This window comes from Capricornis sumatraensis, chromosome 14 (assembly GCF_032405125.1).
Source record: "Capricornis sumatraensis isolate serow.1 chromosome 14, serow.2, whole genome shotgun sequence".
Classification (NCBI taxonomy): domain Eukaryota; kingdom Metazoa; phylum Chordata; class Mammalia; order Artiodactyla; family Bovidae; genus Capricornis; species Capricornis sumatraensis.
Genome location: NC_091082.1, coordinates 75687791 through 75712262, shown reverse-complemented (window position 1 = coordinate 75712262; position 24472 = coordinate 75687791). Strand labels below are relative to the sequence as shown.

The following is a 24472-nucleotide window of genomic DNA, read 5'->3' as shown; positions in this document are numbered from 1 at the left end:
CAACACACAGAAATCCCTTGCATTCCTATACACTAAAATAATGAGAAAATAGAAAGAGAAATTAAGGAAACAATTCCATACACCATTGCAACAAAAAGAATAAAATACTTAGGAATATATCTACCTAAAGAAACAAAAGACCTATATATAGAAAACTATAAAACACTGGTGAAAGAAATCAAAGAGGACACTAATAGATGGAGAAATATACCGTGTTCATGGGTCGGAAGAAACAATATAGTGAAAATGAGTGTACTACCCAAAGCAATCTATAGATTCAATGCAATCCCTATCAAGCTACCAGCGGTAATTTTCACAGAGCTAGAACAAACAATTTCACAATTTGTATGGAAATACAAAAATCCTCGAATAGCCAAAGCAATCTTGAGAAACAAGAATGGAACTGGAGGAATCAATCTGCCTGACTTTGGCTCTACTACAAAGCCACAGTCATCAAGACAGTATGGTCCTGGCACAAAGACAGAAATATAGATCAATGGAACAAAACAGAAAGCCCAGAGATAAATCCATGCACCTATGGACACCTTATCTTCAACAGAGGAGGCCAGAATATACAATGGAGAAAAGACAATCTCTTTAACAAGTGGTGCTGGGAAAACTGGTCAACCACTTGTAAAAGAATGAAACTAGAACACTTTCTAACACAAAAATAAACTCAAAATGGATTAAAGATCTAAATGTAAGACCAGAAACTATAAAACTCCTAGAGGAGAACATAGGCAAAACACTCTCCAACATAAATCACAGCAGGATCCTCTATGACCCACCTCCCAGAATATTGGATAAAAGCAAAAATAAACAAATGGGACCTAATTAAAATGAAAAGCTTCTGCACAACAAAGGAAACTATAAGCAAGGTGAAAAGACAGCCTTCAGAATGGGAGAAAATAGTAGCAAATGAAGCAACTGACAAAAATTAATCTCAAAAATATACAAGCAATGCCTGCAGCTCAATTTCAGAAAAATAAATGACCCAATCAAAAAATGGGCCAAAGAACTATACAGACATTTCTCCAAAGAAGATATACAGATGGCTAACAAACACGTGAAAAGATGCTCTGCTAAGTCACTGCTGCTAAGTCACTTCAGTCGGTGTCTGACTCTGTGCAACCCCATAGATGGCAGCCCACCAGGCTCCTCCGTTCCTGGGATTCTCCAGGCAAGAACACTGGAGTGAGTTACTATTTCCTTCTTCAATGCATGAAAGTGAAAAGTGAAAAGTGAAAAGTGAAAGTGAAGTCGCTCAGTCGTGTCCGACTCTTAGCTACCCCATGGACTGCAGCCTACCAGGCTCCTCTGTCCATGGGATTTTCTAGACAAGAGCACTGGAGTGGGTTGCCATTGCCTTCTCCACTCATTATCAGAGAAATGCAAATCAAAACCACAATGAGGTACCATTTCATGCCAGTCAGAATGGCTGCTATCCGAAAGTCTACAAGCAATAAATGCTGGAGAGGGTGTGGAGAAAAGGGAACCCTCTTCACCGTTGGTGGGAATGCAAACTAGTACAGCCACTATGGAGAACAGTATGGAGATTTCTTAAAAAACTGGAAATAGAACTGCCTTATGACCCAGCAATCCCACTGCTGGGCATACACACTGAGGAAACCAGAATTGAAAGAGACATGTGTACCCCAGTGTTCATCGCAGCACTGTTTATAATAGCCAGAACATGGAAGCAACCTAGATGTCCATCATCAGATGAATGGATAAGAAAGCTGTGGAGTATTACTCAGCCATTAAAAAGAATACATTTGAATCAGTTCTAATGAGGTGGATGAAACTGGAGCCTATTATACAGAGTGAAGTAAGCCAGAAAGAAAAACACCAGTACAGTATACCAACGCATATATATGGAATTTAGAAAGATGGTAACGATAACCCTGTATGAAAGACAGCAAAAGAGACACAGATGTATAGAACAGGCTTTTGGACTCTGTGGGAGAGGGCAAGGGTGGGATGATTTGGGAGAATGGCATTGAAACATACATATTATCATATGTGAAACGATCACCAGTCCAGGTTTGATGCATGATACAGGATGCTTGGGGCTGGTACACTGGGATGACACAGAGGGATGATATGGGGAGGGAGGTGGAAGGGGGGTTCAGGATGGGGAATACATGTACACCTGTGGCAGATTCATGTTGATGTATGGCAAAACCAATACAATATTGTAAAGTAATTAGCCTCCAATTAAAATAAATAAATTTATATTAAAATATATACACACATACAAATAAATAAAGCAGGCTGGGTGATAATGAACTCCATCAACTTTTGTGTATCTGGTGAGGTTTTTATTTATTTTTCATTTTTGAAGGACAGTTTTATCAGATGTAGTATACCTGGGTGGCATTTCTTTTTTCTTTCAGCACTTTGAATAAATATTTCTGTCCTGCAGATTTTCTGTAAGTGGGCTCCTTTGTATGTAATGAGTTACTTTTCTCTTGCTGTTTTCAAAATTCTGTCTTTGACTTTCAACAATTTGATTATATGTGTCTTGTGGGGACTTCTTTGGATTCATCCTGTTTGGAATATTTTGGGCTTCTTGAATTTTTTATTTTCTTCTTCAGAATTGGGATGTTTTGGATCATTATTTACCCAAATAAACCCTGCTTCTTTTTTTCTTTTACTTCTGGGTCTTTGGATGTATATCGATCTACTTGAAGGTGATCTCTAAATCCCTTAGGTTCTCTTTGCCCTCTTCTTTTTTTTGACCATGCTGCTCAGCTTATGGGATCTCAGTTTCCTGACCAGGAATTGAACCCAGGACTTGGAACTGAAAACACTGAGTAATAACCACTGGACCACCAAGGAATTCTCTCTCTAGTCTCACTGTTTTTCATTCTTTTTTTGTTGTTGTTCCTTTGACTGGATAATTGTAAATATCTTGTCTTTAAATTCCCTGAAACTTTTTTTTTTTCCTTGCTTGGTTGGGTCTGTGGTTGAATGCTTCTAGAAAATTTTCCATTCAGTTATTGTATTTTTCAGATCCAAAATTCCTGTTTGTTTCTTTTTTATACTAATTTTTTTTCTATTCTCATTTTGTTCATGCATTGTTTTCTGGAGCTCACTGATCATCTTTATGATAGCTATTTTGTATTCCTTGAGGTAATTCATATATCTTTGTTTCCTCAGTATTTGTTTCTGTAGGTTTGTGTTGTTTTTTTTTTTTGATTGAGCCATGCTTCCCTGTTTCTTTGTGTGTAGTGTAACTTGGTGTTGTGATCTACACATTTGAAAAAACAGCCACCTCTCTCAGTTTGTACAGACTGATCATGTACAGGGAAAGACTTTCATCAGTCTGCTCAGAATGAGATTTGGTGGGCCTCTCAAACCTTGTATGTGGATATGTATGTGTGTTAGTTGCTCAGTTGTGTCTGACTCTTTATGGTCCCATGGACTGTAGCCCGCCAGTCTCCTCTGTCCATGGAATTCTCCAGGAAAGAATACCAGAGTGGGGAGCATTCCCTTCTCCAGGAGATATTTCTGACCCAGGGATTGAACATGGGTCTCCTGTATTGCAGACAGATTCTTTACCATGTGGGCCACCAGGATAGCCTAGACTTGTGCATATAAACTCCCAGTTAGATGGACTTGCCTGTTTGTAATCTCTTGCTACCTCTGGAGTATATGTACAGTAACTTCAGGTTTTCTAGAGCTACTGCAGGCTTCCCAGGTCTTTTATTCTCAGCAATCCTATTGTTTCTAGAATATGATGCATCCTATTAGTGGTTTGAGTCAGATGAGATAGAAACCAGTCCTTTGAGTAGCCTCCCAAGAAGCCAGAGTATTAGACACATGCTCCACTCTTGTCGGTGCCCTGATGGAGAGATCGTTAAGATATAACTGATTGTCTGCTCTACCATGGATCCTTTGGGGCAGAAGCAAGCTTCAGTCTACTTAGCACTTTGGTTCTCAGTGTCTGCTAGGCATCTAGAGTGTATGGAGTCCTCTAAGTGCTCTAAGATAGGCAAGACCAAAACGTGTCCCCTGGATGGTACCCCCAAAATCCAGGACATTAGATGTGTGTTCCAATTTCTTTCCTAAGGAGAAGCCAGAAGCTGAGTTTTCTCCCAGTTGCACCACACTGAACTGTAAGGTGGTGGGGGGAGTTGTGCTAGGATTTTTTCTACCAGATTTGATGCAGGTGATAGCATGCTCATTTGAAGTTTAGGAACTTCTTAACTGATTTCTGGATTTCTTGCTAAGGGAACTGGTCTGTGCATTGTTGAATTAATATCTCTTTCTGGGGAGGCAGGGTGGGGTTGGAGAATCTTGGGATTTCTATTTTACCATCTTGCTGATGTCACCCAACTTAAGGACATGAACGTTAAAGCCATGAATAACTCAGTAAGATTTTTATAGTTATCTTTATAGAAGTAATAAATAAGTAAACTAATAAATATATAAGGTAATTATAAATAAAACCCCCACAATTCTAAGTGTTTTGAGAAAGTAATGTAGTTTGTGTGATAGAGAGTCACTGTGAAGTGAAAGTTGCTCAGTCGTATCTTACTCTTTGTGCCCCCTTGGACTATATAGTCCATGGAATTCTCCAGGCCAGAATACTGGAGTGGGTAGCCTTTCCCTCACTGCCTTGGCTAATTAAATCAGCAGATCAGGGAACGCAGATATTTTAGCATGGATCTCGAAGGTAATAAATAACTATACAGACATGTGAATAACCAGGGGAAGGCATTCCAGGTAGAGAGAACCAAAGCAAATGCCCAGAGATAGGCAGATTCTTGGCAGACAGGCCATGCAGTTAGAGGGGATAAATGAAGGGGAAATAAATATTTAAAAAGGTTAGAGGAGTAACAGGAGCTCAGATCCTATTTGTTGTTGTTGTTCAAGTCACTAAATCATGTCTGGCACTTTGATACCCCATGGAATGTAGCTTGCAGGCTCCTTTGTCCTCCACTATCTCCCCGAGTTTGTCCATTGGGTCAGTGATGCTATCTAACCATCTCATCCTCTGCTGCCTTCTTCTCCTTTTGCCTTCAGTCTTTCCAGCATCAGGGTCTTTTCCAATGAGTTGGCTCTTCACATTAGGTGGCCAAAGTATTGGAGCTTCAACTTCAGCCTCAGTCCTTCCAATAAGTATTCAGGATTGATTTCCTTCAGGATTGACTGGTTTAATCTCATTGTAGTCCAGGGGACTCTCAAGAGTCTTTTAGCACCACAACTTGAAACCATCAATCTTCAGTACTCAGCATTTTTTATGGACCAACTCTTATATTCATGTATGACTACTGGAAAAACTATAGCTTTGACTATATGTACCTTTGTTGGCAAAGTGATGTCTTCACTTTATTTTTTTTAATTTAGTAAAGATATTTTAATGTAAGACTAATTTTTCTCAGGATATTTTTTAAATTTATTTTTTATTGAAGGATAATTGCTTTACAGAATTTTTTGTTGTTTTCTGTCAAACCTCAGAGATGTCTCCACTTTTTAATATGTTGTATAGGTTTATCATAGCTTTCCTTCCAAGGAGTAAGTGTCTTTTAACTTCATGGCTGCAGTCATCATCTGCTGTGATTTTGGAGCCTAAGAAATGAAAATCTGTCACTGCTTCCAATTTTTCCTCTTTTATTTGCCATGAAGTGATGGGATCAGATGTCATGATCTTAGTTTTTTAATGCTGAGTTTCAAGTCAGCTTTTTCACTTTCCTCTTTCATCAAGAGGCTCTTTAGTTTTTCGCTTTCTGCCATTAAAGTGGTATCACCTGCGTATCTGAGATTGTTGATATTTTCCCCTCGATTACAGCTTGTGATTCATAGGGCCTTGTAAATTGGTATATGGCATCCTAGATTTTGTACAGAGTGACTTGCAGGACCATGAACAGACTTAGGACAGAGCAGGGACATGATCTGACATATAGCTTAAAGGGATCACTGTGGTTGCCCTGTGAGGAGTAGAATGTAGTGGATGAAGCTGGAAATCCACTGCAAGAGCCCAGGGGGAGATAGTGGTGGCCTGGATAAGCAGGGAAGAAGTGAATGTGATGAAATTTCACATTGGGATCTTTTGAGGGTAAAACTAGCAGATTTTGATGTGAGGTGTGGGAGAAAGGAGTCAAGAATGATTCATAGGTTTTGGACCTAAAAAACTGGAAAAATAGAGTTGCCAACTGTTGAGATGGGAAAATCTCATATGGAGCTGGTTCACGAAGGAGCGTAGAAGTTGGACTTGGCATGTGGTTGGTTTAAGTTGCCTTTCAGACATCTATGCAGGGAATGGTCCAGGATGAAGAATACCTCTGGGAGTTATCATCATATTGACAATATTGAAAGCCTTGAGTTTCAATGAAATCACTTAGGAGTGTGTGAATAGATAGAGAACAGAATTGTGGGCTCAAAGGTGAGGGGGATGAGACAGAAGTCAGGAAGATTTGAGGAAGGCTAGACTGTGGTGTTCTGTGAGCCAGACACATTGCCAGGTGGGAAAGTTTAGCTGTGTCAAATGCTACTGCAAAGTCTTACTGTCTTTACCATGACCTGTAATATGTAATTAGAACTCTTATCAGCTAATGTTAGTGATTTTATGTGTACTTAGAAGCCAATAAGCACAGCCTTTGCCACAAATAATCCTCGAGCAATCAATATTATGCTAGATATACAGGCCATGTGTGACATAAAGATACAAGACAAGGCCTGATGAGCATTTGGGGTATATTATGCACAGGTAGACAAAATAAACAAGATGTTCACCCAGCTTCAAACTTATGAATGGGACTATTACTTTAAAATAATTCATTTATAAATGTAATTCCTACTTGGAACTTTCAAAGTATTATCACGTATAAATAATACTATAAATAATAGTTATCTCTAAAGCTAGGTACCCAAAGCTATGCTGCTACTGCTGCTGCTGAGTTGCTTTAGTCATGTCCGACTCTGTGTGACCCTATAAACGGCAGCCCACCAGGCTCCCCCGTCCCTGGGATTCTCCAGGCAAGAACACTGGAGTGGGTTGGCATTTCCTTCTCCAATGCATGGAAGTGAAAAGTGAAAGTGAACTCACTCAGTCGTGTCCGACTCTTAGCGACCCCATGGACTGTAGCCCACCAGACTCTTCCATCCATGGGATTTTCCAGGCAAGAGTACTGGAGTGGGGTGCCATTGCCTTCTCCAACCCAAAGCTATAATACAGCTAAACTGTAACATCGAGACCAGTGACTGATTTTTCTGGTTATTTTATTATTTGTTTACTTACTTTGAAACTCATGATCCATTTAGTCTCTCTATACCTCAGCTTTTGTGGAAAATACACTTGAGACATCTAATTCCTGTAAAATGATACCATTACCGATAGTGGTCAGAGGGTTATTTTTATAAGATGATGAAGCATCTCAGGTCTTGCACTGCTGGTTCCCAAGAGTTACTTAAGGAGAGATAGCTGTCTGGAACACACACAATAGTTGCACACAGCAGGGGACTAAAAATGAAAAAAGTGAGTAAGTGTTGCTTTACTGTGACTTTTCATTCCTCTCTCTTTCAGCCCAGTTTAAACATAGTCTGTCCTGCTCATCCCACTAGCACAAACACATTCTTGTTCTGAAGGAGTTTGAGGGGCAGGAGAAGTGAAGATCACAAAGTATGTTTAGCCCATCTTGGTACCTCTCCAGGCAGTAGACCCAGTCTCCAGCACAGATTGCCCTGGTAATGGTGTCTTCATATCCCAGACTTCTGAGCGTAGGGGACCTTCTAGTCTCATGCTTATCACATGGATTTTAGGGCATCTTCCCTTTCGTAGGTCCCTGGGCCGGGAAGATTTCCCTGAAGAAGGAAATGGCAACTCATTCCAGTATTCTTGCCTGGAAAATCCCATGGACAGAGGAGCCTGGTGGGCTGCAGTCAATGGGGTCACAAAAGAGTCCGACAGAACTTAGCAACTAAACAACAGCGACCCTTTCCTAGGTTCCTGTGCTCTGAAATGGTCTTGGGATTGGTATCCTTGTGTGAATGAAGATCAGCAATACTGCATATGTGAGTGACTAACATAAAAAACATGAAGAGAATGCCAGGCTCATTTTCAGTGCAGATGGGTGGTGTGACATTCCTAAGTCAGTCTGAGAGGTGCCCGAGGGAAGAGTTTAATTGCATTTTTGTGCAGTAACTACTGGACAGGTGTCAAAGGGTAGCTCCATCATTCCACTTGGCTTGAAAAAGTGTAAGAAATTCTATCAGGTTCCTATTTTCGACAAAATGGATTTCCACCAATTCACATTTGCTGTAACTGGTGAGTGTATGAGTGTGTAATTGAGAAAGATGGGGGAAATTTTGAGAAAAGCTAAGAAGCTAAGACAGAGTAAGTATGAATTGCTACATTTTGGGAAGTTATTCATATATTATTTTTTTTCTGACTTGATTTTGTGACATTAAGAGCCCAGAAATATTAACATATTAAGCAGTTTTACAAAACTTCCTATTCTCTGCGTAATGTTAGCAAGTCATTGGTAAATTTACTCTGCGATGTGTTAAGAAGTTTTACCTGGATCTTGAAAGCATAGACATTTCTTGTAGGCTTATTAATGGCAATGAATCAATTCAGTTGAAGTGAGAAATACATAAACTTTGTGCTGCCTGAAACAGAGGGACTGTTTATCAGAATATTAATGGAATGTTTTAGTATTGTGATATTTTGTGGTGTGAGAATTTTGGTTTACTTTAACACCAACTGGGTTAACTACTTACCTTGTTGGCTCTGCAGGTGCACATAGACCTTAAGATTTTTAATCCTTGTCACAATGTTTTACGTATTCAGGAAGGGCAGGAAAAATTCACTTGTTTTTAAAATATATTATGAAAAAGAAATTGCCTTTCTGTGAAAACCTGAATAGCTTCCCTAACTATTTCCCCTGGGATCGATTTTAGTGTAGGTGTTAAGCACTTTTTGGTTTAAACTGGTATCTATTATGGAAATATATGCTTAAGTGTGATGGAAAATCAAATAACTGGAAGCCTGTGACAGTCTGTGGAAAAGGCCAACAGAATCTCCAAATTTGGGAATTCTATGGATGTGTGTAATTGACGGAATAAAACCGCCTTTGTTCCATCTTGGACTATTTTTTTTTCTCATCAGTTTAGAACTTCAGGCTTTAAAAACAGAGCATGAATAAACGCTGGTTGGTGGTGTGCCTTGGGCAAACTGGTGTAAAAATATTGCCTAGTGCTGTCTCCTTGATCTCACTTTTCCACCTACCCAAATCCTATTTTAAGGATAACCTCTTTCAAAAGAACTTCCTAGACAGAGTGTGACGATTACTTGTATTAAGTTCCTATCTTATTCTTCTAGACCTGTCTTTTTGTTAACTAAACAGCCTTTATCTTTTTCTTTTCTACTTGTCCTTTTGTTTCTTTCTGGCTTCTTGCTCTGTCTCCTCTCTCCAAAGTTTCCTTTTCTTCCATTAACCTTCCCCCCTCCCCCCGCCCAATTTATGCTGAGATGAGGTGGAAAGGGACAGATAGACAGAGATTAATATTCTGATAGAATATTAATGGACCATAATATGGAATGTAGGAAAGTTCATGGAAAAATGCACAGCTGGGGAAATGCAGGGTTGTCTGCTTGCTTGTACATGTATTTTTTCTGGCTCTTTCAGAGTTACAAGGACTCAGATCTTGGCCATGTTTTATGGTTTGTACATCACAGTGTTATTTCATGCAAGATTAAAAGAATAACAGAATTTCAGTGTTTCCAGCTTGATCTTTGTCTGATGTATAAATCATCTCTATAGTCATCTTTCAAATGATCGCCTGAACTTGGATTCTGTTATACAAATTCATTTAATGATAGAACAGTAGTATGTAGCTACTCAGTGAGATTTTGGTGATTTCAAAATGCCTTGGAACATGCTTATACTAGATGAAAACTTGAAAGCACATTGATTATGACAACTATTAAAACCAAACATTGAATATATGCATGTTGTAAAAAAAAACGTTTTCAGGGACAGTGAGTGAACATTTTAATTCTTATTTTTCCAAATGTTCAATATTGTATATACACACATGTATGTATATCTATAACTTGTATGATTTAAAAACAGCTTCCAGAGTGGATAAAACAGGGAAGGTGACCCTCATACCCTGTAATGTGCTTCTTGCTTCTGGCCCTGCTGATAACATCCACCTCCAGCTTTCTGCTGTTTCCTACTTTGAACTTTAAGCTTTTGTTTCTACTAATAGGAAATAAATTTACACTTACAAAAGAACGAGAAAAAAGCTGTACACTTCATTAGTCTGTATAAAAATAGCTTTGACATGCAATGGCATAATCCTTAAATAGAAAGAAAGTCTTGGGAAGGTAAGCAAGATGTTTACTTTTAGAGGTGCTTTCTAAAATCTGGTATGTGGAAATTGCTTTCTGTAGGTAATACTCTCCTTTCTAAGCATTAAGAATTAAGCTTTTTGTGTTTTTTACAGAAAGGACTCTTCTTTACAAGAAGTTTCTAATTAATGTGTGGTTAAACTTTAGGTCATGCATTGTGTGGAAACATATTCTAAGGGCTTTGAAAGCCTTTTTAAGATAATAGGAAATGTGTTTTGACTCAAATTGTGTCCAACAAAGACGAGATTAAAAACATTACTGCATATTACCTTTCTGACTTAAAAGATATACTCTGGGGAGACCTTGAAAACTTCTTCCTTTACCAGACTCTAAATATAGAATTATATAATCACCTGTGTTCTGTATGAAATATGCAAATGTTCTACTCCATCTTTTTTCTGCATATAAAATCAGAAATATATCTTAAAAAAAATAAAGAAAGTAAAAATATTGATGTTAGATTTAGAAATCTGACCTTTGCCAATACTTAAAAGTTAATTTAATTGAGATATATAATTTTGGGATGTATCTTTCTCTTTTGAGTTTATGTAGGTGCCTTTAATTTTCCTAGACAGGAAAAAAAAGAAAAAAATGTCATCTTTATGTAACTATAGAATTTTTCTTATCTTGACTGATTATTGTTAGAAAATAAGTTACATAATGTGTTTCAGGTTCATTTATCAAACCAGAGGTTAGAATGTACAGTAGTATGAAATATTTGATCAAAAGATGAATATATACATTTACTGATAGCAAATGTTATCATCTTAAATAGTAGATAATATCACCTGATTTCTGAGATGTGTGCAAAAGTTGGACATAACATGAATTTCCAATAAGGATGCAATGGTTCGTTCATATTTTCTCAGAATAGTATTCTCAACCATATAGAATTCTTCTTAAGCTAACACATACATATCCTTCACAGTAGGACTGTACGCAAGACCATACTAGATTAATTTGCTGTTAATAGTTTCCTGCTTATTAGAGTTAGCTTTAATTCTGCAGTATGATGGCTCAGTGGGTAAAAAATCCGCCTCCAGTGCAGGAGACTCAGGAGACGTGAGTTTGATCCCTGGGTCAGGATGATCCTCTGGAGAAGGAAATGACAACCCACTCCAGTATCCTTGCCTGGGAAATCCCATGGACAGAGAAGTCTGGGGAGCTACAGTCCAAAGAGTGGCAAAGAGTTGGACATGACTTAGCAACTAAACACTCAACACAAGTGTTAAGCTCAATGAAATTTATCATGTTATAAACTCTTAGTGAAAATATATATACCATTCTGTTGTATGCTATTATGAAATTGTCGTTTGATAGATCAAAAAGTGCTTGGATATTGGCCATTTGGCGTAGTTCAGTCAGTATCGTCATTAGCTGAGAGCTACTGCTGGAATGTTTTTGTGGAGCTGTGTGCCGATACTGTATGGTTTTCAGAAAGTTGTTTGATTCCTTGTTGGATTGTCAACTATCTCAACTGACATTCTGACAGAAATATCTCATGCAGGGAAGCCTGTGGCACTGTTTAACTTTCCAGAAGACCAAGAAAGAACCCAAGTCGAAGAAGATGATTCCAGTGGTACAAAGGATATCATGGGTTGCCTTTGTATGTAAACTTGCAATGAAACCCTAGAATGTTACTTCTTGGCTGAACCTGATTTCGTTTGTAGAATGGCCTGGGAAGCAGCCCCAGTGATTAAGACTACAACCTATCACTGACATTAGAATAGAAGCTTGTTATGCAACAGTTGCCTATAAATAACATTTAAGACAGATGTGTATGGCTAATAAAGATTTTCCAAAAAGCAGCTAGGAAATGGATAAATCAAATTCATTGATTAAAAAATGCCGATTGAGGTTACCTAGGATCTCCCAGTGTTGCATCTGAATGCTGAGTCTGTAAGAGTAAAGGCCATTTTGAGATACTCTCTTGTTCTATCTGGGGCTTCTCTGATAGCTCAGTTGGTAAAGAATCCACCTGTAATGCAGGAGACCCCAGTTTAATTCCTGGGTCGGGGAGATCCTCTGGAGTAGGGATAGGCTACCCACTCCAGTATTCTTGGGCTTCCCTTGTGGCTCAGCTGGTGAAGAATCTGCCTGCAATGCGGGAGATTTGATCCCTGGGTTTGATCCCTGGGTTGGGAAGATCCCCTGCAGAAGGGAAAGGCTACCCACTCCAGTATTCTTGCTGGAGAACTCTATGGACTGTATAGTCCATGGGGTGGCAAAGAATCGGACACGACTGAGCGACTTTCACTTTCACTTTCTGGTTCCAAAGCAGCTCACATCATCTGATATTAGGTAATCATGGTATATTGGTACATACCCAGAAGGTTAAGGATAAGTGTAAGGATCCTGTAGCCGTTGGCAACAGTTCTCAAGCATTGCTGCATATTATTGATGGATGTTGATTGTTTTTTTGTAGTGTAACAATAAATAGCAATGATACCTACATAATATCGTCCCCCACAAAGTCATTTGGCAACGAGAACATAATTATTTTGCTTTCCTCATTATGCATCTTCAAGTCTTTCAAAATAGTCTTGTTTACATGGTTGAAGTGGTCAGACCTGTGTGAAATGGTCAGATGTGTGATTTGACTTCTTTCCTAAAGAAGAGCCTCCTCAGGATGAAATTAGATCCCCCACAAGGATATAATGACCAAAAAGGTATAAAATTGTGTCTTACACAAAATTTGGCAAGAGAATATTTGTTCCTCTTTGTGGAACTTTGTAATTATACAGATGTCAATATAACTCTAGTTGGACTTAGCTATTATATCAGTTTAGTAGAAATAATGTCCTTTTTCAGAGGAGAAAATGTGAGATCAGTCTTAAATATCCAGTTAAAAGAAGCTGTCACTGAACCAGTTACCTGTACATCATTGTGCCTTTGCACTCCGTTGCTTCAGTCACAGCTGACTCTTTGTAACTCTATAGACTGCAGCCTGTCAGGCTCCTCTGTTTGTGGAATTTTCTAGGCAAGAATACTGGAGTGGGTTGCCATGCCCTCCTCTATGGGATCTTCCCAACCCAGGGGTTGAATCTGCATCTCCCGCACTGCAAACAGATTCTTTACTGGTGAGGCACTGGGGAAGCCCTGTACATCACTGTAGCCCAATTAGATGCCAGTGCCCTGTACCTGCAGTCTGAAATTCTTGTATCACTCCAAATTTTCAGATTACTAGCGTGACCCTACTTTTAGGATTATAGGTGTAATAGCATATTTTAGTGACATCTTGATTATAATATTAACAGGAGGGGAATCTGTAGTAGGCTTTCAGGACAATCTGTATTGTTCTGGTAAACATGAACATCTGAGCATCTGAGCAAAGGAGGGAAAATCGTGAAATCAGAAATTGTATTTTAAGATTCGCAATATAACCTACTCTGAAAACAATGTGTTCTTCAGGCCTTCCCTGGGGTTGCTTACTTTCTAATAAGCTATTCCTTAAAGCTAGTCAAGTACTTTAATACACATGTGAAAATTATTCCTAGGCATTGGACCCCCAGGAACATTTTCATGTTTGTCATTGATTGCCTTGAGTTCCAAGCCTATACTGGTCTCTTACAAATAAGTGTGTCTTAGCATGGTTTGGTGTTAAAGCTCGATACAGTTCCAAAATGCCAGTGACATTGAGACACCAACAGTACAAGTCAAAAATGCACAAATTCCCATTAGAACTCAGTGAACTTTGATTCTAAAGCCACCATTGTCAAAGAAACCAAGATTTTTTAAATAATTATTTTTAAGAGCAATTACCTTTATCAACTCTAGAAGTATAAGCCTCTCAGAGCTCTGTTTCTTAAGTTTAAGTTCCCATTCTTGAATAGAATCATGTATGCAACTGCCTTTCATTTCCTTTTTTTTTCACTATACATATATATTTACTTTGTTAGATTTGTACAATTTTTTTTGTAACTTTGTGGGTATATCTATATCTATATATATTTAAAGCAACTGCCTTTCCTTAATGCACGTTCTATGATTGTAGATGAGCTGAAAAGCAAAATTGAGTATGAATCCATTGAAAATTATTTTATACTATTTCTACTGTAGGTTTATGTTTGGAAGTCCTCTTGTAATCAATACTTCAGGTAATAATATGTTAGGATTAAATGCAGAGGATCCTACATTTCCTTTACCCTAACCTAAAAAATATAGCTTATTCATAAATTGTCAATATGTTTGTTCACAAGAGTTGTCTTTAGTGGAAAAGTGAGTCTTTATTGTACATGAGGCGATTGTTGCTTTAATCACATAATATGGCGCATACAGGAACACTTCTTAGGAAGCCACTTGTTAAGTGCTCCGATGGCCCGAGCTGACATGGAAATTACAGAGTCTCTTAGGTCTGTGTCAGTGCCCTTGCCAAGGGCATCTGATATCCTTTGGATGTTGACCAAGGGACCTTGTACAAATAGATAAAATGAATTTATAAGAATATTTCAGAGAAAGGACCTCATGGTAGACTCATTCTCACAGTGATTTGACATGTTCCTGGTTCTATCTAAAGCCTCTGTTGCAATAATCACAGCTCTGTGATAACTATTTACAACCCACACGTTGCCAGACATTACTGTCTCTAAATCTTCATGTGCTTCGTTTGGATTTAAATAATTTGTGGAACTTATCCAGTTGTCTGGGTAATGCTGAGAACTTTGTCATCGACAAGCAAAAGAATGAACTAAAATGATGATGCTGCCTATGGATGTTATATTGTTGGTTGTTGGAGGACTTAGCTGGCTTCTAGGGAATAAAATAATTAATTTTACTTAATTAAATGGAATCAACAGACATGTCTTATCTTTTCTCGATTATATCACCCGTGTTTTTACTTCTCTGTTGTCTCCCCATTGCCTAGCACCATAGACAATTGGTAAATATTTTTGAATAAATGAATATGTTGAAGTTATACTTTTTAATTAAAGTACAGGTAACATATAATATTCATTTCAGTTGTAAATCAAATGATTCAACATTTAAATATATTACAGAATAATCATCCTGATAAATCTAGTAACCTCCTGTTCTATACAAAATTATTAAAGTATTACTGACTATATTCCTTTTGCTATATATTACATCCTGTGACATTTATTTTATAAGGAAGTTTTTGTTATATATTACACCCTGGTGACTTATTTATTTTATAAGGAAGTTTGTACTCTTAGTCCCTTCATTTATTTCACTCAGCTCCCTGCCCTTCCCCCTCTAACAATCACTAGTTTGTCCTTTGTATCTATGCTTTTATGTTTCGCTTTGTTTATTTTTTAGATTTCATATATAAGTGAAATCATATGGTATTTTTCTTTCTTTCTGACTAATTTCACTTAGCATAATACCGTCTAGGTCCATTCATGGCGAGATTACACTCTTTTTATGGCTGAGTAATATTGCATTGTACATGTATCCATTTGTCTATTGGTGGGCCCTTAGGTTGCTTCCATATCTTATATCTTGACTATTGTAAATAATGTTGAATTGAACACAGAAATCCATGTATCTTTTTGAATTAGTGTTTTTCATGTTTTTTGAATAAATACCAAGAAGTAGAACTGCTGGATTTTATGGTAGTTCTGTTTTTAATTTTTTGAGGAATTGCCATATTGTTTTCCAGATTGGATGAAGAAGCATATATTAGAGTGTGACTGTTTTATATTAAGCCTGGCATTTCAGAGATTTATAAAATCCTAAAAAAATGCCTGTCTTCTCACTAAATCTTTGTTTTGGAAAACATAATTCTTTTTCATAAAAATGTGTTAACATTTATTGTTATTTTTATGTGAATTAATCAAAACATTTGAAAGTTAGAAATCCAACCAAAAATGCAAGTATCAATAGCTGTAACTCACATTCTGATGTTCCTGGATGTCTGCAATAGTTTTTGAGACTGTAAACTGTTTTGGAGATAAAAAGTCTGAGAGTTGCTGGCTCAGAGAAGGGAAATAAATATTTGTGTCTGTGTGTGTGCTCAGTCACTCAGGTTGTCCCACTCTTTGTGGCCCTATGACAGTAACCCGCCAGGCCCCTCTGTCCCTGGGATTCCCCAGGCAAGAATACTGGAGTGGGTGGCCATGTCCTTGTCCGGGGATCTTCCCGACAACGGGATTGAACCCATGTCTCTTGCATTGGGAGGCAGTTTCTTTACCACTGAACCACCTGGGACACCCATATTTGTGTGTACAATAGCAATAACCAATTGTAATTTAAAATATAAAAAAAGTAAAATATCTAAAAATAGCCTTACAGGTCTATGTGAAGTAAAATAAAAATGCTCTATTTCAGAATATTAAAGAAGATTCAGTAATTGAAAATTCACAGCATGTTATTTGATGGGAAGTTTCACTATCATAGTGGTATTCATTTTCCTTACTTAATTTATAGATTACACATATATCTAAACAGCAAAAATATTTTAAACCAGTGAAAATGAAAATTTCTATAAAATTTAACTAAATAATTCTAAAGTTTATGTGAGAATAATAGGTTGGTAGCTGCAAAAAATATTTTTCAGTATTTTTAAGGAGACCTGTTTATCTGATATTATATTTATAGTAGAGAGTCAGATAAACAAAATCAGTGATCTCAAAACTAGCTTCACTGTGTGCTATGCATATATGTGTACATATATATATTCATGTGCATTTAGTGTATGTTAAAGGAAACAGGCAATGGCAACCCACTCCAGTACTCCTGCCTGGAAAATCCCATGGACGGAGGAGCCTGGTAGGCTGCAGTCCATGGGGTTGCGAAGAGTCGGACGTGACTGAGCGACTTCACTTTCACTTTTCACTTTCATGCATTGGAGAAGGAAATGGCAACCCACTCCAGTGCTCTTGCCTGGAGAATCCCAGGGACGGGGGAGCCTGGTCGGCTGCCATCTATGTGGTCACACAGAGTCGGACACGACTGAAGCGACTTAGCAGCAGCAGTGAAGGAAACATTAGCACTCAACTTTGCTCACAATAAAAGACATATGAATGTCAACAATTCCTATCAGTTTGGTTAAGATAGATTATTAATATTAGAGGTAAACTGCATTTGTAAATTGCTGTGGGGGCAATTATAAATTGTAACTGCCTTCTTGGATAGCTACTTGCTATTATATATCAAGTGCTTTAAAATATTCATAATCTTCAATGTGGCAAATTTATTTCTAGTAATCTCTTCCACAAAAAATATTCAGAAATGAAAAAATATTTATACACAAATATGTTCATAACAGCAGTTTTTATAAGACAAATTTTAGAACAGCATGTATGTCTATATATATGGCAGTGATTAAGTAAATGTGGTAATTGCAAGGAAAACCACATGTAGATTAATATTAAATAAAAATAGAGAATACATTTCATATAGTGCATAAGTCTGGCTATGTAAAATGTATAACAGAATGCCTGGAGTAGACACCTTAATACATTAACTGTAGTTGTCTCTCAATTCTGGAATTGTGAATAATTTGTATTATCTTCTTTATTCCTTTCTGTATTTTCCTAAACTTTTTAAACAATGAATATATACTGTTGTTAAAGTAAATAAAAGCTTGCAATTCAATTAACTATTGAAGTTTCAACCTGTAGATTAAGACAAGTCAGACAAATGAAATTTTATATTGCATTTCAGCTCGAGATTACCTGCTCTTTTACATTTGACAATAAGTTCTTTGGGTAGTATGTCCGTTTTCCAGTGTAGCTTTTGTCCATTTGCAAATAAACTGTATGACTTAGTCACTTTACCTCTCTAGGTCTTTAATTCCCTTGCCTATCAAATGAAGTTCCTTCCAATTTTAAAATCTGGAATTGCGTGATAAATATTTAAAAACTATATTTCCAACGGAAACGCCTTTTGCCGCAATCTATATGTATCTCTCTCACTATACATTTTCTCCTTATTCTCTTCTGTGTTTGTGTTTCTGGAGCTCCGTCTTCCCTCCCTAATATCTGGTGATTGAGAAAGTGAAAGTGAAAGTGAAGTCGCTCAGTCCTGTCCGACTCTTTGCGACCCCATGGACTGTAGCCTACCAGGCTCCTCTGGCCATGGGATTTTCCAGGCAATAATCCTGGAGTGGATTGCCATTTCCTTCTGATTGAGAAGGGATTATAATATCATCTTTCTGTCTCCCAGTATTACTACTCAAGGCAGCATCCAGATTCTAGTGTTCTTGTATGAATATTGTTGACTGTCATTTACAAGTCATCGGTGATGTACACTGTCATAGAATTTATAAAAATCTGTAGAGATTCTATGAATCTTGATATCAGTGGATTGATTTAAGCTTGATGGTGAAGGGCAATTGCCTGTTCCTTGTCATCTTAGCCTGTATTGTTGGACCTTACTGATTTTATCATGAGTTTGAGCAAACTCCGGGAGATGGTGAAGGACAGGGAAGCCTGGCACACTGTAGTCCCTGAGGTCGCAGTGTCGGACACAACTTAGCGATTGAACAACAACAACTGATTTTATACTCTATACTGTTGTACACAATCCAGGATTGGATACTTACATTTACCATTCAAAATGACTAGCATTTTGGAAAAACTTGTTTTTTTTTTTGATGAAACTATTATATGCTACTGAAATTGTAGTTGGCAAACTGATATTTTTAACTCGGTGGTACTTATTAAAATTATTGCTATATTTAGTTGTTAATTCAAATAAATTGCTAATGGTACTGGATGATATTATGAATACATATCATAACACTATATGATAAACTTTATGCAGATCCATTCTCTTGATATCAAATATACTTTTCTTATAATTTAATGTATTAAATTCTTTAGTGTAAAGTTTTAATCTATAGTGTATACTTTAAATGGAAGAGTAGACCTTAGAATTGATGCTTTTTGACTAATTAGTTGTCTGGGGGGGAATATATACTGTTTGATGCCTCCATGTGATTCATGTGTACTGATAAATTTCTTTTTAAACTTGCAGCAAATAGTGGCAGCAATAAATGCAGGGATTATACCTTTAGGAAACACCTCCAATCAAATCAGTCACTGGGATTTGGGAAGTTCCTTCTTCTTTGCTGGCACTGTTATTACAACCATAGGTAGGAGACAACTTATTTTGTTGTTTAATTTTGGTACAGCTTGTGAGTTAAAATTCATTTGTTTGAATTTTTTTACGGTTGGTCAAAATGGTCTTCTCAAGGTAGAAAACTTGAGTCTAGTAAATTGATTTTGAAAAGAGAGTTTAAAAGTTTGAACAAAGGAATGATGAAAATGAATTACTGATTCAGAATACCGAGTTGTATAAAATCCACCCAAAACTCGGGAGCAGTTCAGTTGAGTCCTTTGACTAATGGACAAGAACATCAAAAAATGGCTTGAAATGATGGTTTTGGTAGAGGGGACAAGTAGTTGAAAAATTTCCTGCATCTTTGATTCTTTAGTACAGAAAGAAATGATTTGAGTACAGTTTTGACATTCTTTTCATGAAGTTCTTATTGGATATCACTTTCTTCCACTTATAAAATTTAATTCTGCATTTTAGCAGATTGTTCTATTCTTATGTGGTTGTCTATTATGATTGCTTCAGACCTTTTTATGCATTTTGTTTTTCCAGGAACTCAAATCTGTAAAAAATTAACAGTGAAATATGAGGATTATAGAAAGAATGAAACTTTAAGCCTTTTATCTTTTCATCACGTTGGATGTCATAGTGTTTGAAAGTGGAACATGGTCTCTTTTTGGGGACTAACTGCATCCACTCAGCATGCCCTAGGCAGCAGAATGGGTACATGTAGGCAACGTCTCTTCTGTTATTCTTCAGTGCCCAAGAAATATTCCGAGGATGTAAACGCAGACCCCATAGTGAAAGCTATGCTTGCCATGTTGTGAGAATTGGGAGGGGTTACAGTTATCTTATTTCATGGAAGGAGGTAGGTTAAAAGAATAATTTTCAACAAAGGGAAGAAAATGGACCCATCACAGTTATGTAGAAAATATGGGTGCAAAAGGAATTCTCTTGCACATATGCTTGTGATGAGATTTCCTCTCATGAGCCTGACCTCTGATTTGGGCACATGAATTAATTTTCTAAAGGCTTTAATTTTATTGTTTGTCATTGGTAGATTATGAAGTGCCTACAGTTTTCAAAAGAGCACTTCTATCAAAGTCCTGAATAAGAGAACATGGACAGTTTATGGATGAACTCTTGCTTAAATTTTCCTTTGAGAAGAATTTGCCATGTCCTGTCATTATGTGGATCCACTGTAATGCCTTTTTGTGCTGAATCACTTGCCAGTGAAATAAATCCCTTAGCATGTTGGTGTTTGCCTTCGTTCAGAGGTCAAAGAACTATGTTTACTCTTACATTTCCATCAGCTAGGTCAAAAGTTGTGTGGCTGTGAAAATCTGGAAGAATGGCAACCTTGATTTCTAACCATAATAATAGGTTAACCATGGAGCTTAGACGGCTTGGCCATTTCTACTTGGAAATAACTGTTTATTGGGTAAACTACTTAGAGTCTGGAAGGAAAAAAAAGCTCACAGACAGAGTGAGAATGGTTTGTTTCTGCCCAGTGAAAACTCAAAAAGTCCACGTTATAGCTCATTGTGACCACCTCTAAATTATTCTCCAAGAGACTTAGTCATTATACAGACTTACTGTTGCGTCCTATGTTTATAAACAGTCTCATTTTTTGAATCCCAAATTCAGTAAGTTTTGCAGACATATACTTCAACACATGAAAAAAAATAAACCATTATTACCAGCCTTACCCCAAATTATAGCCATTAAGCACAGTAGCTGATTATTTAGGTTGTTTAGGTAGCTCCCTGACAGCCCACATCTCTTACTGTTCTACCTCCGGCTTTAATCTTAGGTTGATTAAGTCATTCTAGGCCACTGACATTTACTCCATGGTCTTCTACTCTAAGGTCAAGGCAGTCTCCTCTAACCTTAGACTAGTTTTATGTCTAGGGCAAGGTAAACGTTTGGCCTTTTTCATAAGTGTCCATTTGACATCTAAGTCATTATTTAATAAAATTCAGTGTAATTATTAATATTGCTAATGATAATAATTGTCTGACCTTTGAAGTGGTTTTTAGAAATTGAGGAAATTGTAACCTCTAGCACTAAGCTGCATTGCATTAGTTGTTTAAACAATAAACTTGAGACAGTCTGGGAGAATCCATTTCAGTGGCTTCTTGTAGGGTGCCTGATACGGGCAGTGTTTCATGGAGCTTCATTGGCTGACGCTGTCCCTGATTTTTCTGCTCAGTGTAGACAATTTATCTAAGATGTCAAAGTGACCCTTACTATTCATTACAAATATGCCCAAGAGAAGTTCAGTTATACAAAATAGAATGTTAACATTTAAGGTCTAATTTAATCTCTTCATATATCTACATGCTCTTTCCAAAACCATACTCTTCCAAACCCTTCACAAATTCCATTTCACAGACTAATGTACGTTGTTGAGTATTCTTTTTCTCTCATTCCTTACTCCCAGTTCATCAGTCAGTCCTGCTGGCTATGCCTTTAAAAGAGATCTAGAATTTAACTACTGCTCCCCATTCAAACTGCCACCATTTTTGGCCCAAACCAGCATCATCTCAGTGCCAGCATTCCTGTATAGAGAAACCTTCGGCCCAGGAATACTCTCTGGATTCCAACTAATTCAGAGTAAATACTGTTCTCCGTTGCTTAGGTTATCTAGTAAGATGCACGTTCTGGGTTTTTATGTATTTGAGTCTTTTCTGTATCCCCCAATGCCTGACACATAGTGGCTGCTGCTGCTGCTAAGTCGTGTCCAACTCTGTGCGACCCCATAGACGGCAGCCCACCAGGCTCCCCCGTCCCTGGGATTCTCCAGGCAGACACATAGTGGATACTTAATAATTATTTTTGGAGTTAAAAAACAGATGTAGATTCTAAATGAGATGAAATACAGCTTGTTGGAAATTACATAACATTAAATTGATAACTTATTACACTAAATTCTTAATTCCTTAAACAGGTTACTAACATTTTTGTTCATTTATTTATTCAGTAAATAATAAAACATGATTTGTCTGCCACTGTAAAGATAAGAGGTAAATTATTTGGGACCAAGTGGCACACAGACCAGTCAGGGAGGTCAGTAGGCAAATTGTCATTTACCATGTAGCCTGCCAGGTGCTATGGCTTAAGAGCATTTAATGCAAATATACTGGGAAGATTCTTTGGAAAAAGAAATGGCAACCCACCAGTATTCTTGCCTGGAGAATTCCAGGGACAGAGGAAGGAGCCTGGCAGGCTACAGTCCATGGGGTCACAAAGAGTTGGACACAACTGAATAACTAAAATTTCACTTCAGGTAATTAAAGATTAATAAAATGAGAGCTTTGTAGGCATCGGGAGTTCATGTGGGAAAGATTAGAGGTAACAGAGAGTATGATCTGTTCAGGAACTGTTGTTGAGTTGCTCAGTCATGTCCAGTTCTTTTTCAGCACTATGGACTGTAGCCCACCAAACTCCTTTGTCCATGGGATTTCCCAGGCAGAAATACTAGAGTGGGTTTCCATTTCCTCCTGTAGGGGAAGCTTCCTCACCCAGGGATCGAACCTGCACCCCCTGCGTTGCAGGCAGATTCTTTACCACTGAACAACCTGGGAAGCCTATTTAAGAGTTACAGGCCATCCCAAATGGTTGTAGTTGAAGGGATTCATCTTTAGGACTGTGTAAATCAAGTCAACATAGTAGCTCTTACTGAAATCTATGCTAGTTTTGCTGCTGCTGGGAGTGTAAAAGGAAATAAGAACACAGTTTTGGTTTGCAATCTAATTTGAGAGATAAAATTTATGGTTAGGAAATAATGGGATAATGACAGAAATAGGTCTTGTAGAATCAAATATTATATGGAATGATTGTTTCAGTGCTATAAGAAGAGAAAAAGGAAAGAACATGTGGGCTAGATCGGGGAAAAGGCTTAATTAGAGAAGTTGGGTTTGAGCTGTGCTTTGAAGAAAATGTTTTGGTTTAGATTGGTGGAGGGAATAAAAGCCTCCTGGCCTGTGAGATAGCCAGGGAAAAATACCAAGAGAGAACGAACCTGACTTATTTTGAAGACAGAGAAGTATTCAAGTAGACCGGAGGAATTGTTTAACCGGGTAGTGGGAAATGTTATTGACTGATTCAAATGGGAAGAACACAGTTGAATATAATTTGGTTTTTGAGAAGTTTGGACCTACTGTACTAAGACAGAACAAAGGAGTTTTTTTTTTGAAAGTGAGTTGATAGGTTAAAAGTAACCTTAGAAGATGCATCTGTCTGGAATGGAATATGTGGAGACCGACAGTGAGGGAATAGTTAAGAGGCCTTTACCGTGATCCACAGAAGAGTCAGAGTATTGACTGGGAGGATTGGAGCTGGTGTTGAGAAATGGGATTCGGACAAAAGGTTGAAATAATTAGATGCAAGAATCAACAGGCCTTGGGGAGTAATGCGATGAAGAGAGAGGTGTCAAAATGTTGACTATTGAATATTTAGGCAGCAGGTCAGTACAGTTCGTAGGCAGTGCTAGTTGATGCTGTGAAGAAAAAGAAGTTTTAAAAAATGGTCAATTAAAATAAATAAATTGATTTTTTTAATGGCCAAAATTTTATACATGTTGTTGTCTTAGGAAGCTTCATTTTAGTTGTTTTCCTTCCTCAAATTTAAATTTGTTGGTTTATTCTTCAATTCAGACAGACTAGAAAGACAAGTTAAACAGGCTCCCTCCTGGAGCGCTTGGCTTTGAGGAAACTCAAAATCAGTCAGTGCCCTGAAAAACAAAATCAGTGGTGATAAGTGCTCCATAAAAGTTCATGTGTATGATGGAGAGTCGATTGTGGAGCCAGGGCAAGGAGTGGGAGGTGCTCTAGAGCAGACTGATTCAAGAGCTCTCAGAGCAGGTAACAGTTAAACTAAAGATTAAAGGATGAAACAAAATCAGCCAGGAAACCAACGAAGATGCATGTGGGCTCAGTTGTGTCCAACTCTTTCCAACCCCATGGACTGTAACCCACCAAGCTCTTTTGTCCATGGGATTTCCCAGGCAAGAACACTGGAGTGGGTTGCTGTCTCCTTCTCCAGGGAGATCTTCTCGACCCAGGGATCAAACCTGCACCTCCTGCA

The 24472-nt window shown here is 37.7% G+C and overlaps 1 protein-coding gene across 1 annotated transcript in view; it reads left to right on the top strand.

The window, feature by feature from the left end:
- The window catches only part of KCNK2 (potassium two pore domain channel subfamily K member 2), a 137277-nt gene that overhangs the window by 24527 nt on the left and 88278 nt on the right, over positions 1 to 24472 (top strand). The window contains exon 3 of the mRNA XM_068986289.1: positions 19304 to 19421. Coding sequence (XP_068842390.1) covers positions 19304 to 19421 — 118 coding nt within the window. The remainder of the gene's footprint in view (positions 1 to 19303; positions 19422 to 24472) is intronic.